Source organism: Prionailurus viverrinus, chromosome D1 (genome assembly GCF_022837055.1).
Source record: "Prionailurus viverrinus isolate Anna chromosome D1, UM_Priviv_1.0, whole genome shotgun sequence".
Classification (NCBI taxonomy): domain Eukaryota; kingdom Metazoa; phylum Chordata; class Mammalia; order Carnivora; family Felidae; genus Prionailurus; species Prionailurus viverrinus.
Window position 1 is genome coordinate 112,958,743 of NC_062570.1, and position 17,905 is coordinate 112,976,647.

Sequence of the window (17,905 nt, forward strand, 5' to 3'; positions counted from 1 at the left end):
GTGGGGACAAGCAGGGCAGGCGAGCAGTGGCCCTGAGCGGGACAGGACAATAAGGGAAATGGTCGGGATGCAGGCTGCTTGAGGAGTGATCTGGCCGCCCTCTAGCCAAAGACCCCAAAACCCAGTAAAGCCAGCATTTGAGACAACGATGTTCCACAGAGCCGGGTCCACCACTGAGCGTGTGACTCCCCAGGGGGGGTCACTAAGCATGCGTCTGGGGGCAGCCGCCCGGGGGGCTTAGGGGACTGACCCAAGAGAAGCGAAAACGTGTGTCCCTGCAAAGACTGGTTCACGCCTATTCGCACCGGCTTTACTCCCAATGGCCCCCAAGTGGAGGCCACCGGGATGTGCATTTGTAACGTGGCATGTGGAAGGCCAGGCCCGGACACAGGCACCACCTCGGAGGACACAGGGCAGGGGGGCAGTGTCTGGGAGTCTGTGCTACTCTCTGGTGCCCCCGGAACTTGCATCCTGGTGGAGGAGTGGCGGGTGTGGACGGGCAGCTTTTGTGATCCAACTAGAGACCCTGCCCCTAAAAGCACAAAGACAAAACCCAACCTCAGCTCCCCTGGCCTGAGGTGAGGCCGGAGGTCACAGAGCTTGGGAGGGTCTTTGGGTTCCTGCGATCAAAATCCCATCTTGCAGATGAGAATTCCGAGGCCGAGGAACAGGAAGCAGCATCTGCTGAATGCTCAACAGCCACTAAGCCCCGTGACACGCATCTCACGGCCTCGATTCATTTCGTTTCCGCGATACCCCCAGGGTGACACCATCACCATCCTTCTGATGGGGAAATCAGGACACCTTGAGGATGCATATTCCTCCCCAGGTCACACGTGCTGGGAGAGCCTGGGCCAGAATCCGGGTCTTGAGGCCAAGCTGGGCTTTTCCCTACACGCTGCGCTGCTCCCCGCATTGGCCTCTCTGCTGGGCCATGGCCCCAGGCATCCTGCTCACACACAGACTGATTCCGGGAGAAGTCAGCCCAGCCCTTCTCAGTCTGTCCCAGCCTCCGGGAGGAGCCTCGGAGGCTGGCATCGGGACAGAGGGACTCTGCAGGGAAGAGCCCACAGATGGGGAAAAGTCTATTTTTCCGCACGGCGGTGGTGTTCCCTGTGCCGGGGGGCGGGCCACCATTGCTGGCTGCCCCCCCCCCGTCTTCCTGCAGAAGCTTCCATCCTTCTTGACCACTCTCTGCCCTGGACTGTAGCCACGGGCCCCCTTCTGTGGGCGACCCCCTGGGTTCCGCCCGTGGGGACCCTGGAGAGAGGTCTGAGGGAGGCGGAGAGGGGAGGAGTACAGCTATCTCCCTGCTCCTTCGTTGTTGGTCCCTCCGAGGCCACGGCTCCTGGCAGAGGCCCTCTCAGGGCTACTAACCCCCCGGGCTCTGTTGGGCTTAGCAGGCAACAGCTTCCTGATACCAGCCCAGAGCTCTCGTTCACGTCCCTCTTCTAGAATTTAGGCTTGCCTTTGTATATAATCTCTTCAGTAAAGTCTCATCAAAATGACCCCTTTGGTTTCCTGCTGGGACCCTGATATAATTAGGGGGTGAATTCAGAGAGACCCAGGGCAAGAAGACAGGCAGTGGGCCCCGGACAGGTGGACAAGTGCCGGAGACAGGCTGTGTGGCCGGCACAGCGCTTTGTGTGAGGGTTAATTTTACGTGTCCGGGTTGCCTGGGCCACGGGGAGGCCAGACATTTGGCCAATCATTATTCTGAGGTTGTCGAGGAGGATGTTTTTGGATAACATTAACATTAATATTGACATTGGATAATAAACATTAACATAAATCGATGGATTGAGTAATGCCAATTACCCTCCCCGCGGTAGGTGGGCCTCGTCCAATCAGTTGAAGATCTGAATAGAGCAAAAGGCTCCAGCCTGCTGACTCGCCCTGCAGATCCTGGCATTTGTCAGTCTCCATAATCGTGTGAACCAATGCCTCAAAACAGATCTCTTTCTACATATACACGTGTGTGTGTGTGTGTGTGTGTGTGTGTGTGTGTCCCACTCTTTCTCCGGAGAGCCCTGAGACAGTGTGGAAGCGGCACATCGCCCTCGGGTGAGGGACAGTTCTGCTTCCCTCTTCTCTCTCCAGCTCGCTGGGGCTCTGATGGGCACACGCTGCTCTCAGCCTGGATCCCTGCTGTTTCAAAGCCGTGGGCTCTGTGCCCATGTCCACGTGGAGCCCAGCCGTGGCCCACTTCTGCGATCCACCTGTCCATGTGCAGAGGAAGATTCGTCGGCCCCCTCGGGGCTTTGTGTTAAATGAGGCGGCAGCTCACGCCCGTGCAGTGATCGATGGCGCTGTTTCTGGGCCACGGCACAGGCCTCCTCTATGGGCAGGTGGTGCTGGGGGCCGCTGGCCTGCCCTTCGGGTCACTGCTCACTGCAGGGGACACCATCAGGCTCTAGGGGCTGTGGGCCAGGTGGCAGAACCTTGCCGTTTCCTTAATTAGCTCCTGGACGTCCTCATTAGGCAAAGCCTCATGACGCATCTGGAACCTGGACAGCCAGCGGCGGCCCCGCGGCCCCTCCCCACCTGGACCTCACTCCAGCCCTAAGAGGGCTCTGCTGGGGGGCACTCTCCTTCCTTCCCCGGCCCGTCCTTGACAGCCTCCAAGAAGCAGCTCAACCCAGTTCAGCCTGGTCGATCCGATCCACACACACCACCAACTCCTTGCCGGGGGGCAGGCCCAGGGGGAAGGTGGGAGCTCTCAAGGCAGGTTGGAGCTCCAAGCAGGACAAACCGCACCGAGAGACCAAGGCCGCGGGCCTCCCAGCCACCTGCCCTGTCTACTTCCACCCCTAGACCCTCCGATTTCCTCCTCTGTGCAAAGGGACTGTAACTGCCCAGCCCATAGACTGGCTGCGAGATCCAAATGCTCACCCACTTGGTGACCCCTTGGTGAGCTCTCCCATGGCACCTGTCATGCCTGCCGCCAGGGTCAAAGGGGACAGACCTCTCCTGTGTCTTCATCTCGCTGAGCAAAGGGATGACGCCCTGAGGGGGTCCCCGAGGTTCAGGGCTCAAGGGGAGGCCAGAGCTGCCCTCCCCGTGGCCTGTTCCCTGACCCCACTCGCCCACCATGTGGCCCCTCACCTGTGACATCTTCTCTTTGTTGGACATCGTGTTTAAAGGCGGCTCCGTCACCATGAGAGGATGCTGCTCCGGGGCGACGCGGAGCACCTGGTAGAAGGAGTGATGCCATATCTGTGGAGAGAGCAGGAGACGCGGCGAGGCACGTCCGTGAGCCACGCCGATCTTCTGGAAGGGGGACGGAACCTGCCTACCCTGCAAAGTGGCTTCCGCGATAGCTTATGTGATTCTCAGCAGGAAGGACAGAGCGGCTGCAGACAAGACAAGACACAGAAGCTCCATGTGTGTGCCGGGCCTGGAGTCGGGACGGGGAGCAGACAACGAAGTGTGAGGCCTAGTCCTCGTCTGACTGGGCAGCAGACATGGGCCCCGAGACACAGCGGTGGGGGGAGCGTGGCACCAGGCGTGGGCCTAGAAAAGGAACTTGACGCTTATGTGCTGTTTCCTCGTCTATAAAATTGAAAACTTTCCCTTCCTTGGAGAGGGTCATGAGGACGTCGTAGAGGGTCTGGCACAACGTTTGTAGAAAACCGAGCGTATTTGTTTCCTGTGGCCGCCGTAACAAAGACCACAGCCCAAGTGACTTAAACAACACCTCCTGGTCCTGGAGGCCGGAGCCCGAAGTCCAGGCGTGGGCAGGGCCGGGGCCTCCCAAGGCCTCTTTCCTTGTGTGTGGACGGCCATCCTCTCCCTGTGTCCTCACGGGGTTGTCCCTCTGTGAGTGTCTGTGTCTTGATGCCCTCTTCTTACAAGGACCCCGGTCACATGGGATCAGGGCCCACCCCAGTGACCCCTTTGAAGAAGCGGGGGAGAGGGAGACACAGAATCCGAAGCAGGCTCCAGGCTCCAAGCTGCTGGCACAGAGCCCGACGCGGGGCTCGAACCCACGAACCGCGAGATCATGGCCTGAGCTGAAGTTGGGTGCTTCACCAACTGAGCCACCCAGGCGCCCCTTGGTCACCTCTTTAAATACCCCATCTCCAGATACGGTCATGTTCTGAGGTGCTCAGGGGCAGGACTCCAACTTAAGAAACTGGGGGACACGACTCAAGCCACAGCACCTACCGAGTGCTTGGTGCACAGTAGGTGCTCAACAAGCAATGAATAATGCTCCTGCCTGCCTCTGGGGAGGAGGCTCCATGGGGAACTGAAAACAGAAGTGAGGGGAAGTTCAATGGAGGAAGGGTTTCAGGAAGGGGGGATGCGGAAACACACGGCAACATGGCGCCCATGAAACACAAAGGCCAGATGGGTGGGCTCGCAGCTGGATGTCCAGCCACTATGGACTGGAGCAGGGAAGTGACACGATCAGATGTAGAACAGTCATTCGACAGGCTGTGTGGGGGTGAACGTGGCGGGGGTGCGAGGTAGGAGGAGGGGTACCATGGGGGAGGATCGTTGCAATGATCCTGGTATTTGGACAAGCGTTGAACCAAGAATTGGAACCAGCTGAAGAGACACCAGAAGTCGGCTCCCCTGGGTCAGCCAGGCAGCTGAGCCTGCACCAGAGAGGGGAGGGGAGGGTGGAGACTACGGCCCAGGCAGCCCGGGGCCCAGGGGCTGGTGGGCCACACACTCCAAAGACCTGTCTACACCGCTTCAGTTTCTGTATTCCCTGTGACATGCTAACGGAGGGCTACAGCCAGAATCAGAGCCAACACTTCAGCCATGTAGACAGGAAGTGTCTGTGAGCGACACTCCCACAACCCCTTCAAGACGACCCCAATGAACACACACCTCCTGACATCCACACCCTGTGCAGACCTTTCCCCCACTGAACCAGGACTGGCTCGTGCAACCCACAGAATATACCAACAGTGAAGGCGTGTGTGGCCCATAGGGCTACGTCATAAAGCCATCGCAGCCTTCACATTGGCCGCCTTGATTGTTTCTTCCAGGGGAAGTCAACCACCATGCTGTGAGGGCATTCCAAGGCCCTTGCAGAAAGTCCCCAAGAAGGACCACCTTGCCAGCCCCATGGAGCACCACGGAGCACCACCATGGACATGTCTGCTCCAGCCCCGGTCGAACCTTCAGATGATGCACCCCCAGCTGACTCCTGACTGCTGCTCCATGAGAGAGCCCAAGCCAGAACCACCCAGCTGAGCCGCTCCCAAACGCTTGACCCACAAAAACCGTGAGAGGAAGTAGATGGCCATCGGTGTTTTAAGCTTCTAAGTTTTGGGGTGATTTGTTATGCAGCGTAGATAATTAATAGATCTTCCTAGGCAGCGTGCAAACTTCAGCCATATATGGAGACCCTGATCAGAACCTTCGGTTGCTAAGACAGAGTGGTTCAAATAGCCGTATTGAATACGTCTGTATTGCACTGACCTACAGAATTTTTTTTCTTATGGTAAAACGTACATACTAATTCAACCTTTTTAAAAAGCGCACGGCTCGGTGGCAGTAAGTATATTCACACTGCTGTGCAACCTTGAACACCATCCGTCTCCAGAAATTTTTTACCATCCTCAACCAGAACTCTGTCCCCGTTAAACACTAACTCCCCATTCCCCTTCCCCCAGCCCCCTGGTGCCCGCCGTCCACCTTTCTGTTTCCACGAATCTGACGACTAAGAGTCCTCGTATGGGTGGAATCACACAGTTTTTGTCTTTTTCTGCCTGGCTCATTTCACTCAGCCTCATGTCCTTAAGGTCCGGCCGGGTTGAAGCAGGTGTCGGAACTTCCTTCCTTTTCAAGGCGGAGTGACAGTCCGTCACGTGTGCAGCACATTCTGTTTATCCATCCATCTGCCGATGGACACCTTGGCCGTAGTGAATGTGGGTGTGCAGATGTCTCTTCCTGCCCTTGTCTTCGATTCTTTCATGTTTTGGAACCTCCGTACCGCGATCCGAGTGGCTGCACCATTTTACGTTACCACCAGCCCTGCGTGAGGTCCCAAGGCCAACGCTTGTCATCTCCCGTTTTTCTGCTTGTTGCTTTAAACAGGCGTGGAGTGGATTAAGGACTTTTTATCCATCTCCTCGAATCCATACAACAGCACTACACGCAAGAAAAAATGACACCCCTTTCTTACAGGTAAGGAAACAGAGGACCAGGGAGGCTGGTTACTCGTCCAAAATGACACAGATGATAAGGTGTAGAGACAGGATTCAGGCTCGGGTCTCAGACCCCACGACCCGTGTGGTTTGTAGCATGGTGTAGCGTCCACAGGGACCAAGAGAGAGGCCCAGAGAGGCCCGGATGCCAGGGCACCTCCCCCCCGCCAGTGCCAGGGAACAGATATGCCCCCCAAACGTCAGTAGGGGCCCCGTGGACAGGTCCCACCCCAGCAGGAGCTGCAGCCTACCTTCTCCATGTTGGCCCAGTTCGTGACGGTTGCCCGGGAGATGGGATACTGTAGGCTAAGTTCCCCTCGCTTATGCTGAGCCTCGTCTCCGAGGAACCAGTCCTCCTCGCCCATCCCCACCAGCGGATTCTGAAAGACACAGGCCAGGACAGGTCAGCTCTCGAGGGTGACTCACCTCCACTCGGCTTCCACGTGCTGATGCACAAGGAGCAATGGCGAGGAGCCGTGACGTGCAGCTGGGGGACCGCTCCAGGTCACGGCGCTGGTGGTGGCGGCCTTCTCAAGCTTGCGTGCCATTTCAAGATGCCACTAAGACGTTTTAGCAAAATGATCTGCAAGGTCAAAGTGCCCCCAGGGGCACCTGGGCGGCTCAGTCGGTGAAGCGTCTGACTTCGGCTCAGGTCGTGATCTCACGGTTCGTGGGTTTGAGCCCCGTGTCGGGCTCTGTGCTGACGGCTCGGAGCCTGGAGCCTGCTTCGGATTCTGTGTCTCCCTCTCTCTCTCTCTCTCTCTCTCTCTGCCCCTCCCTTACTCATGATCTCCCTCTCTCTGTCTCTGAAAAACGAATAAACCTTAAAAAAAAATTTTTTTTTTTAATTTAAAGATATTGAGGTGGGATCATCCTGGATTATTGGGGGACAGAGGGCTAAATCCAGTGACAAGTGTCCGTATAAGAGACAGAGCGGAGGCTGGAGGGGCATAGTCACGAGCCCAGGGGCGCCCGGGGCCCCGGCAGCTGGAGAAGGAAGGATGGTCCCTCAGCACCGGTGGAGGGAGCTCAGCCCTGCTCACACCTGATTTAGGACCTCCGGCCTCCAGAGCTGGGACACAATAGGTCCGTGGTCACCGGTCATGGCCGCCCCAAGCAGGACACTCACGTTCCTCACCGCCAGCACCCTGAGCATCATCCCCAAGCCCGTTCCACACCGCGAGGGGCCAGGCATTCGGGCACCGCCTCACTGAAGCTTCCCCCGGATGTGGCACGTGTGTGTTCGTTCACCCCGCCCTGTGCACGGGGTGTCGGAGCCCCAAAGGCAACTTGCCCCCAGTGACGCAAGTGCGGAGGCAGAGCCGGTGTTCGGATGTGGGTCTCCTGACCCCGCAGCCCCCCACGCTTCACCGCTAAGCCCTGCGATCTCAAAGAAACGGGCCGGCCAGCCAGCGAGGGCGCAGGCACCTGCCGTGACCCACTTAGGGAAGGGCAGGGACTCTCTGGCTTTCTGCCCCCCAGCATGCCCTGGTAGGAAGGCCGGTCTTAAAACTCCAGCGGCCTGCTAGAAACATCGCCATTGATTTGCTCCAAGTGATGCAGAGCCCAGGCGTAATCACCCCGGGACCCGGACACGTGGGGCTCCCCCCGTGACCAAGGTGACCCCTCTCACGGATGGGTAGGCTTCCCAGGGAGGAGCGTGGTGACTCAGCACCGGGGCCTTGAAGGCAGGTGGGGGGGGGGGGGTCCTGCCTCTACTGCTCGCTCACACAGGGACATGAGCACGTTTCCTCTCAGAGATGCCGGCCCCTCTTCAGGGAGAAGGGCCCCACGGCAACTCCCCGGTAGGGCCACCAGGCTCATGTCAACTCAGCGAGTTACAGTCGTTATGTGAACTAAGTGTCTCACAGCTGCTTCGAGTGGGAGAAGTTCCAGGACGTGGCAGGGCCCTCGGTGGCGGGAGGGGGGCGGGGGTGGAGGGGGGAGTGGCCACCTTGCAAACGATACGCAGGTCTGGCGGGTGGAGCTGGAGCACGTCCTTTGTCCTATCCGCTGCCCCCGGGAAAGGTTCAGGAGGAGGTGCCTCCAGCCAGCACGTGACTTTTGTTTGGTCTGTGTGGGGTTTGCAGAAAAGTGAGTTCTCCTTGAGATCTCGATGCAAAAACCTGAATTTCTTACACACAGAATCGATCACCAGATGGACCAGCAAATCCGGTCCTGAGAACAGGCCCGGGGGAGCCAAACACGGCGCCTCAGACGCCTCAGACGCGTCGCCCGCGCCCCCGGCAGCCCTGGGCACAGCGACGGTCAGCAACTCACGTTGTGTCGAAGTTTCCCGAGGAGGGTGGGGAACACGGCCAGGGGGTTTTCCATGCCCGCAAAGCCCACCTTGCTGAAGCCTGAGCCGTAGTCGCAGACGAGGGGCACGTCCATCGTGTTGAGCGCGGCCTGGACGGGCTGCGGGAGACACGACAGGGTGATTCGAGCGTTTGCAAGGCACCCGACGGCGGGGCCGGTGCCGCCTGGATGTGGGGCACGACGGCGGGGGGAGGGGTGGACGTGGGCTCTGCGCTCACGGCTGTGCAGTCGCCCCTCCCCCAGCCCGGAGTGGGCCCCCCCCCCCCCCCCGGGTCAAGTCACTGTTTGGGTGCTGAGGGCAGTTTCCGGAACTAGTGGGCTTTCAAAATTCTTTGTTTAATTTTTTTTAATGTTTATTTATTTTTGAGAGACAGAGAAAGAGAGTGCACGCATGAGCAGGGGAGGGGCAGAGAGAGAGAGAGAGAGAAAGCAAGCGAGCATGAACAGGGGAGGGTCAGAGAAAGAGGGAGACGCAGAATCCAAAGCAGGTTCCAGGCTCCGAGCCGTCAGCACAGAGCCCGACGCGGGGCTCGAACCGACAGACCGCGAGATCACGGCCTGAGCCGAAGTCCGACCCGCGTGAAGCATCCGGGTCCATATGCCACCAGACATGTGCAGAAGCAGCAGCCCAGGCCCCTCTCGAAGCTCTGCTCCTGCCCTGGCCACCTCACCCGCCAAGGCTGCTTCGCCGCCAATCGCAGGGGCTCGGGCCTCATCTCCTCATCCTCCCCCGCCCCCTTGTCACCCCCAGGCCTGCAGAGACCGATGCCGTGCCCTGCGCTGTGTCATCTGTCTCAGCAGGACGTGGCCGCGGCCCTGCTCACCCCGGCAGATTGGCCTTCCCTCCCCACGGGCCTCTGGTGGCACCAACACGGGCGCGGTACCAGCAGCTAGCCCCGCGCACACTGTCCCCCAGGCGCTGGTCAGTCGTAAGCCACTGCGGCCCCGGCGGCCAGCGGCACAGCACGGGGTGCCTGACATCTCCAAACCCCACGGCAGCAGCGGCATTCGAGTGTGGCACTGTCAGGGAGGAAAGGGCACTGGTGAGGGATGTGTCGGCAAAGAGCATCCCTGCCCCCCCAAAAGACAGTATGTGGCTCTCCGGCCCCCTGGCACCCGTGAATGTGACCTTTTTCGCCAAAAGGGTGACCGAGTTCAAATGAGGTCATGCGCTGGGGCAGGCCCTCACCCGCCGACTGGGGTCTTTGTAAGAGGAGGAAAGTTGGACACAGACGGAGGTCACGCGAAGACAGAGCAGAGATCGGAGCGACGTGCCCACCAGCCAGGGAAACGCCAAGAATCGCTGGCAACCGCCAGAAGCCGGGAGAGAAGCCGGGAGCAGATTCCACCTCCGCCCCCAGAAGCAACCAGCCCTGATCTCGGACCCCCGGCCTCCAGGACCGGGAGACGGTGAATTCTCGTTGTTTTGAGCCCCCTCCCCCCGTCGGTGGGGACTGATTACCGCACCCACAGCAGGGGCAAAGGCCGCGGCCCCGACCGCTGCGAAAAAGGGCCGTATCCCCACCTTCCTGGACCCTTCTCATCCTCACGCCTCGGTACATGTGACCTCCCGGCCAGGAGAGCGCTTTTCAGAGTGGTCGCCATTAATCCCCTCGATCTGTTTTATTTCTCTTCCTATCACTTATTATTACACACATTGGAATGAACACGGTCCTTTTTCGTACAATTGAACATTTTCTTTTCACTTTGACTGAAGATTTTAGCTCTGCCTACACAGGGCTCGGCAGGGAGACTCAAACACAGGCATTGGGGAGGGGTGTGTCCTTCCTTCCCTCCTTCCCTCCCTCCCTTCTTCCTTCCTTCCTTCCTTTTCCTTCCTTCCTTCCTTCCTCTTCCCTCCTTCCTTCCCCTCTTTCCCTCCCTCCCTCCCTCCCTTTCTTTTTTCTTTAAACCTATTTTGTTTTACCCTTCTTGATCAACTTTTCCCCAACCGTGAGTGGCTAAGCCGGGCCGTCGTTGAGTGCAAACTGCTCAGGTAACTGTACTTGTGCTATGTGGGATCAGAGAGGCCCCGGGTGGAGGCAACCCGGGGGGGGGGGCGGGGGGCAGGAGCAGGCGGCGGGTTGGCATCTGGTTCTGCGATGGACTCTGTGATCTCAGCGAGTCACTGCCTGGAGTTTCGATATTTGCGGATTACAAGAGAGATGTCGCGGTGAGCGAGGCGAATCCGGGTCTCGCTGGCACGTCTGCGGCTGAGATCGCGGGGGGCCGGGGGCGCCGGCGCTAATCCATCGAGCGATGGAGTCCTCGGAGGCACTTGTGGAGCTCGTCTCGCCAGGAAAAGCATGCGACACCCGCAGGTACGCGGCCCCGGTGAGCCGTTTTCTGTCTGGCGCACACCTCGCAGGTGTTGGGTTGAGCAGGTGCCGCGGCCGGTCCACACGACTTGTTCAGTCGACATTAACCGTTACTATCATTATGTCATCAGCTGTCATCGGGATATCAAAATGGCACCTACAAGCTATTGCACGTTAAGTTTCTAAACAACAGCCCCACCAGCCAGGTTCCCTGTGGGGTGCTTAATGCCGCCACCCAGGGAGTGTGTGGGGTCGCCCGGGGAGGGGGGGTCCCCCAATCGCCCAAGGAGATTTAACACATCCTGACCTGGGGCTGCCAGGAGAGCCCAGCGATTAAGGCAAATGAGCCCTGACGTTTCTTTCAATAAAAGTAAAAAGTGGGCAGATAAAGGGGGCATAGAGATCAGTCAGTACGGACCTGATTTTTTCTGTCGAGGGAGAGAGAGCGCGGGCACACAAGCAGGGGAGGGGTGGAGGGAGAGGGAGAGGGAGAATCTCAAGCAGGCTGCACGCCCAGCACCGAGCCCAGTGTCACGACCTAAGCCAACATCAAGAGTCAGACGCTCAACCGACGGGCCACCCAGGCGCTCCATCATGGATCTGATTCCTAGGGGTGATTCTCCAAACGGTTTCACCGCTTGTGACATCCAACTCCCTGCGCTCGGCACTACGCGGCGAACCTGATGTGGCGGGAATCGAAATGCACGGTACACCCGTCCGGTGCCCCGTGCCTGACCACCGCCTCCCTCCACCATGGATGTGAGAGGACAGGTTCTTCCCACCTGTGACCGTGGTGTGCCTGATGGGCCCTTCGCCCGCTTGGCTGTTGTGACTACAGACGAGCACGTGAATGTGAAGCCTCGTGTTTCATGAACTGTGAAAAGAGTGACCACGATTATAGCGTGAAGGACTTCTCCTTATGGTATTTTGAATAATCTGAATTTCCCAGACAGGAGAGGTTGGGGTGGGAGGGAGTGCGTGCGCACGTGTGTGTGTGTGTGTGTGTGTGCGCGCGCACGTGTAGTGGCTGTGGGAGTGGTACAGAACGGAAGGTAAGTCAGCGGGCCCAAGTCTTTGCAGGGACCCGTGTGAGCCCCGGGCCGGGCGGTTACGCAGATGTGCGCACAGGTGCACAGACACATCCGTGAATGGACAGACCACGCCTGTGACCATTTCTAGCCTCACGTTCCTTACACGCCTCAGAGTCCAGACAACCAACTCAGGGCAGAATCCAACCCACGGGGCACCTCGGTGGCTCAGTCGGTGAAGCGTCCCACTCCGGCTCAGGTTATGACCCAACGGTTCGTGAGTCTGAGCCCCACATCAGGCTCTGCGCTGACAGCTCAGAGCCTGCTTGGGATTCTCGGTCTCCCTCTCTCTCTCTGCTCCTCCCCGGCTCTCTCGCTGTCTCTCAAAAATAAATAAACATAAAAAAAAAACACCTTTAATTCATCGTGATAAGGCTATAAATAGGAGCCCGCATTGCGAGTTGGCTTTGGAAGACTTGGACAGATTCCAGACAGGGGAACAGACAGGCACAGGCCCGGAGTCTGGGGTGAGTGGGGCGGGCCTCGGGGAAGTACGTGAAAGGCACGTTCCAGATGGTCTTGGGCGTCTTCGAATCTTTCCTCCCTCACTGCTATCACATCTGTGGGGTTCGCTGACACATTAATACCCGCCCCCACGCGGAGAGGACTTTCTCATGCAAGACGCGGGTCTAAGTGAGCTCATATAAGCCCCCAGCAGCCCTGTGGGGCTGGGGCTCACCAGCCTCAATTTTTCACTGAGGAGTCAGGCACAGGGGAGTAAAGTCAGACCTCTGGCTACCGAGCAAACAGCCATCACCTCTTTGCAACTTCTCTTGTTACAAAGGTGAGCCTATTTTCCCGCTCTGAAATCGGGACTGGGTTTGTGCCTCCTCCTGAGGCCAACATCATGTGATGGAGGCGACCCTGTATGAGCTCTGCGACCCCCTCTTGCTGTGCTAAGACCACCATGTGCCAGAGACTGAGACAGCCAGCCAATGGCCAACCACCTGCCACACATGTGCAAAAGTTCATCTTCAATCATCCAGCACCAGTGACCTACTGGGTGGCCCCTGACACACCACAGACCCCAGACCAGAACCCTCACCCAGCCAAAGCACAGACCAATGAGAAACAGTGAAACAGTTGCTGTTGTAATGCCACGAAGTCTGGTGCGGTTGTTACGCAGCAACAGCTGACTGATACGCTCTGCTACAACTGTCTCTGTATTTTTAATAAATGGCCCTTCCCACGACCTTGATGATCTGTTGTCAACTGGCTCAAAGTTATCTGCTCACCACAGGCACACAGAGAATGCAGAGAAGCTAAGGTTATCAAAAGTCACACAGTAATGGTCTAAACCAGGCATTAGCCACCTCCAGCCCATGAGCCGCATCTGGCCCACTGACTGGTTTGCAAATAAAGGTTCGTCGGAACACGGCCACACCCACTCACTCACCTACTGCGTATGGCGGCTTTGGGGGCACCAGGGCACAACTGAACAGCTGAGACCAGACGGCCACAAAGCTTAGAATATTTACCCTGCGACCACTTACAGAAAAAGGTTGACAACCCCAGGCAAGACCATCTTTGATTACAGAAACCAAGTGATTGTGGGTGCCCCAGCTTGAAAAGCATTTTCGCTCATGGGACACCTGGCTGGCTCAGTTGGCTGAGCATCTGACTCTTGGTTTCGGCTCAGGTCATGACCTCAGGGTTCGACAGTTGACGAGGTCGAGCCCCGAGTCAGGCTTAATGTTGACAGTGCGGAGCCTGCTTGGGATTCTCTCTCTCTCTCTGCCACTCCCCCCTCAAAAATAAATACACAAACTTTTTTAAAAGAGCATTTTGTCCTATTCTCACCGCCGCCCCCCCCCCCAGCCTCTTGGGAAGCAGCAGTTGCCTGGAGGCTTTGTTTCCTTGACTTCAGCTGCCCTCGGCGAGTCGTGGGGCTGGCTCAGCGTCACCCGACAAAACGCCGCGGACCCTGGGGAGCCCTGACTCATCCGAGGTGTCACAGGAGCTACCTGGTGGCTGTGGAGAATGAAGCCGAATCTTCCCCGGACCCTTCCGGAATAAACGGAGCATTTACACAAGGCACACAGGATGTTTGGGGTGCTTTCACAGTACGCAATCAGTCAGAATACAACCGGGCCCTCCTCCATATTTGAGTAACAAACTCCGGGTGAAATCGCCCACGTGTCTCGGTTTGTCCAGCTTTTCCCGGTTTTCGCGTTGAAAGAACCGTGTCCCCGGAAACTCGGTCCTGGGCAAACCGGAACAGCGGGCCCCCCTGTTTCCCGAGAAAGCCGCGAGGGCGCAGGCGGTACAGGGGGCAGTCCCGGCAGTGAGCACGGACCGATGCTGTGCGGGTCCTGGGGGCAAAGAGCCAAAGGGTGGGCTCCGGGGCTCGGGGGCCCGAGGTTAGTGGGCCGACAGGTACCCAGACAGTCCCCAGCCGGTGTCGGGGAGCGAGCGGGGTTCCGGCCACACCGGGGCCCTGGCACCTCTGAGCCGGCCAGTGCGTGGCCATCGGCCGGATCAAGGACGCCCCCGGGGGTCTTCTGCTTTAGGCCCCTGCGGCTCCCGCTGCCCCGCCCCGTCGGGGTCATCACGGCTGCCCCATGTCACGTCTCCCATCCGAACCTCGAAGCCCGGCTCCCACGCGAGGTGCGGTTCATCCGTCATCCACTCCCCTACAGAAAACCACGCCGCAAACCCTGCGATCACGAAGAGAGATGGCCCGGGTCCACGCTTCCTCCTTAGGTAACGTTCGTTCGCGGATGTTTCGGAGACAGCTACCTGTTTTAGTGAGTAACTAATAACCCGCCGCCCAGTGTGAGGCAGCAGGCCCCGCCCAAACCCCCGCGCACCTGTCCCCACCGAGCCTGCTCCCAGGGGCGCCCATCGCCCTGAAGTGTGTTGACAATTCTCCTACTTCCTTCTACTGGTCACCACACCTGGATCAGTCCCTAAAGACGACACTGTGCTTCCCTGCTTTTGGCTTTTACGTGGGTGGAATAGTCTCCCTGGATGTTTCTTCTGTGGTTCTGTCTTTGCTCATTCCTGCATGGATGCACATGGCCGTGGTTCACGTTCCGCACTGCGTACTATTCCCTATTCCTCTGTACGTGCATTTGAGCCAGGGGTGTGTTTGAACAGCAACAGTCCCTTCATCTGGAGGAGTCGTGAGGCGTGCAGGCTGGGGCCGGAGCTGAATTCAGGGGAGACCCGGGTGAGGCTCAGCCCCGCATGTGCCCTCTCCCAGGATGCACCTTCTCCCCCAAACAGAAGTTGGTCAGTTATTTAAATAATGTGGCCCCAAGAGTCATCACCTTGCTCCCCTAGGATGTCATGCTTCTTGGTCTAGAAATGAGGGCATCCCACTGCCATTTAAAATGAAGCAGTTAGGGGCACCCGGGGGGCTCAGTCGGTTGAGCATCCGACTTCGGCTCAGGTCATGATCTCACGGTTCGTGGGTTCGAGCCCCGCGTCGGGTTCTGCGCTGACAGCTCGGAGCCTGGAGGCCGCTTCAGATTCTGTGTCTCCCTCTCTCGCTGCTCCTCCCCCCCCCAAAATAAATAAACCTTAAAAAATTATTAGTAGAATAAAACGAAGCGTTTATTTGGTGAATGCTGCACGTCAGCACCACAAGCCTCCAAGAACCACGGTGTCAGAAGGCTTCTGGCTCAGTCTCTCCCACCCAGGATCTCAGGTCCTGCACCCCGGTGTGCGCACAGCACAACCTGGGATGGGGCCCACCCTTGAGACTCTAGAATTTACTCTGCGGCTCCTCATGCCAAGCTGCTTCCTTTCCCGGGTGCCCGGGGTGTCCCCTGCTGGCCGTTCCCCAGACCACAATTCTCACGGAGCTGGTTCCCAAATCCGAGAGCCAGAAAGGTAATGGGGTCACGTGCTTTTCCTTCTGAAGCAAAGTCGGTTTAGCCCCTAATTCAATTTAGCCCCTAATACAATACATAGTAACTTGACCGCATTTCTTAAAATAGGTTTTAAGCACCGTGGTAAAATACATTTGTACTAAACTAAACTATCCGGTTCTGGGTCCCGCGGGAACACAGATGTGGTCTCTGTCCTGTTGAAGTGATGAGTCCGTGGAGTGCAGGGCTCCGCACGCTTTGGCCCACGGGCCAAATCTGGCCCGCCCTCTGTTTGAGTAAATAAAGTTTTATTAGGATACAGCCATGCCCGGTGGTTTACATACTGTCTGTGGCTGCTTTCTCACTGCCACGGCAGAGTCGAGTAGTTGACAGGGACCCCATGACCCACGCTGCCATTGACTGAAAAAGTTTGCCTGCTCCTGGACGAGCGGGGTCGACAGAGAAGCCTCTGCCAACAGGCCGTCCTTGGTCACCTGGGTGGCACGGTTGGCTGAGCGTCCACCTCCTGATTCTGGCTCCGGTCACGATCCCAGGGCCATGGAGTTGAGCCCCGCATCAGGCTCCGCACGGAGTGAAGCCTGCTTAGGAGTCTCTCCCTCTCTCCCTCTGCACCCCTCCTCTGCTCTCTCTCTGTCTCAAATGAAAAATTTTTTTTAAAAAAGCTTCCTGTGTGGATTTCACTGCCCATTGATCCACGCGCTCAAAAAGTTGTTGCAGACCTACTATGTGCAGGCCGTTATTTCCAGCCCAAAAAGACTCCCGGTATTTTCAAGTTCAGAAAAAGACCCACAGAGACTTCCGGTCCCAGATGATTTTAGAATTGCACGCGGCCGCAGCAGTGATTCGGTTCAATCCCACCCGGAAAGAAGTCTTTTTTAAAAGCTGGAGGAAGAAGGCAAAAGGAAGCATCCAGAGAAAACACAAAACTGCTAGTTCGTAAATGGGAGAAACAAACCCCCAAAGTGCACGCAGCCTAGGGTTCTTCAGAGCCCTGGGGCTTTGGAGAAGCTTCCTCCTTCTCACCTTCATGTTCCCTGGGAAGAGACGAGGTGTCTGCAGGGCCTGGTGCCTACTCAGCAGTTTCTGGTGGTGCCCAGTGACATTTTCTCTGTTCAAAAACGAGGAAGAGTCTGGGGAGCCTGGGTGGCTCGGCGCATCAGTCGGTTGAGCGTCCGACTTTGGCTCAGGTCATGATCTCTCCATTCCGGAGTTCGAGCCCCACATCGGGCTCTGTGCTGACGGCTCGGAGCCTGGAGCCTGCTTCGGATTCTGTGTCTCCCGCTGTCTCTGCCCCTCCCCTGCTCATGCTCTGTCTCTCTCTCAAAAATAAATAAATGTTAGGGGCGCCTGGGTGGCTCAGTCGGTTAAGCGTCCGACTTCGGCGCAGGTCATGATCTCTCCATTCCGGAGTTCGAGTCCCACATCAGGCTCTGTGCTGACAGCTCAGAGCCTGGAGACTGCTTCGGATTCTGAGTCTCCCTCTCTCTCTGCCCTTCCCCTATTCATTCTCTGTTTCTCTCTCTCTCTTAAAAATAAAGATTAAAAAAAATTTTTTTTTTTAAGAAGAGTCCCGCAGACCTTAACTGAGCAGTGAAAGCATCTCGGTGAACGCAGAGCTGCTGGAACAAAACGCGGTGAGAAGCCACCTGCCCCGCCGGCACCCACCAGCCTCCTGGCCCTGTTCACCCGGGAAGGGGCGTTCCGTCGACGGCAACCCTCCTACAACACGCCCGTTTTCCAGACACGCAAGCAGCCCTCGGGGAAGCTACCAACCTGCCTGCCTCCTTAGCCAGGGACGCCGGTGTGAGGGGTCTTCTCCTGGCAGCCTGGGCCATCACGACGCAGCACAATGGCACTGTGCTGTGATGCAGGGGTGGCCTTGGGGCCCTGCACCGGCCCGGACAGAGGTCCCGGCCGGAGATGGCCCCGCATGCTGTCTTTAGCTGTCACGTTCGCCGTCGTACTTTTCCTGGGCCCTGTCCTGGTTCAGTTGCTGTGGAGCCTGGGGCCTCCGCGGAGCTGTCCTGCGGCAGGGACCCCAGCCCCCAGCCTGACCTGCGGAGGCCGCCGTCTAGGATGGAGAACGGTGGGAGCTGGTCGGAGGGCACGACTGCCGGACAGAGCTGCGCTCGGCCCCCAGCAGGGAAAGGTGTCGCTCTGGAGGAGGGCCCGGCGTCCTG

The 17,905-nt window shown here is 58.0% G+C and overlaps 1 protein-coding gene across 4 annotated transcripts in view; it reads right to left on the reverse strand.

The window, feature by feature from the left end:
• Positions 1-17,519, reverse strand: part of LOC125146736 (actin) — a 32,112-nt gene extending 14,593 nt beyond the window's left edge. For 2 of the 4 annotated variants that reach the window (XM_047823504.1, XM_047823501.1), the window contains exons 1-4: positions 17,499-17,519; positions 8,445-8,582; positions 6,416-6,544; positions 3,106-3,216 (exon numbers count right to left, since the gene is read on the reverse strand). In XM_047823504.1, coding sequence (XP_047679460.1) covers positions 3,106-3,216; positions 6,416-6,544; positions 8,445-8,558 — 354 coding nt within the window. In that variant the 5' untranslated portion in view covers positions 8,559-8,582; positions 17,499-17,519. Of the gene's footprint in view, positions 1-3,105; positions 3,217-6,415; positions 6,545-8,444; positions 8,583-17,498 lie in introns of those variants that run through there. The other 2 variants (XM_047823503.1, XM_047823502.1) reach the window with 2 other exon arrangements.
• Positions 17,520-17,905: the final 386 nt, after the last annotated feature.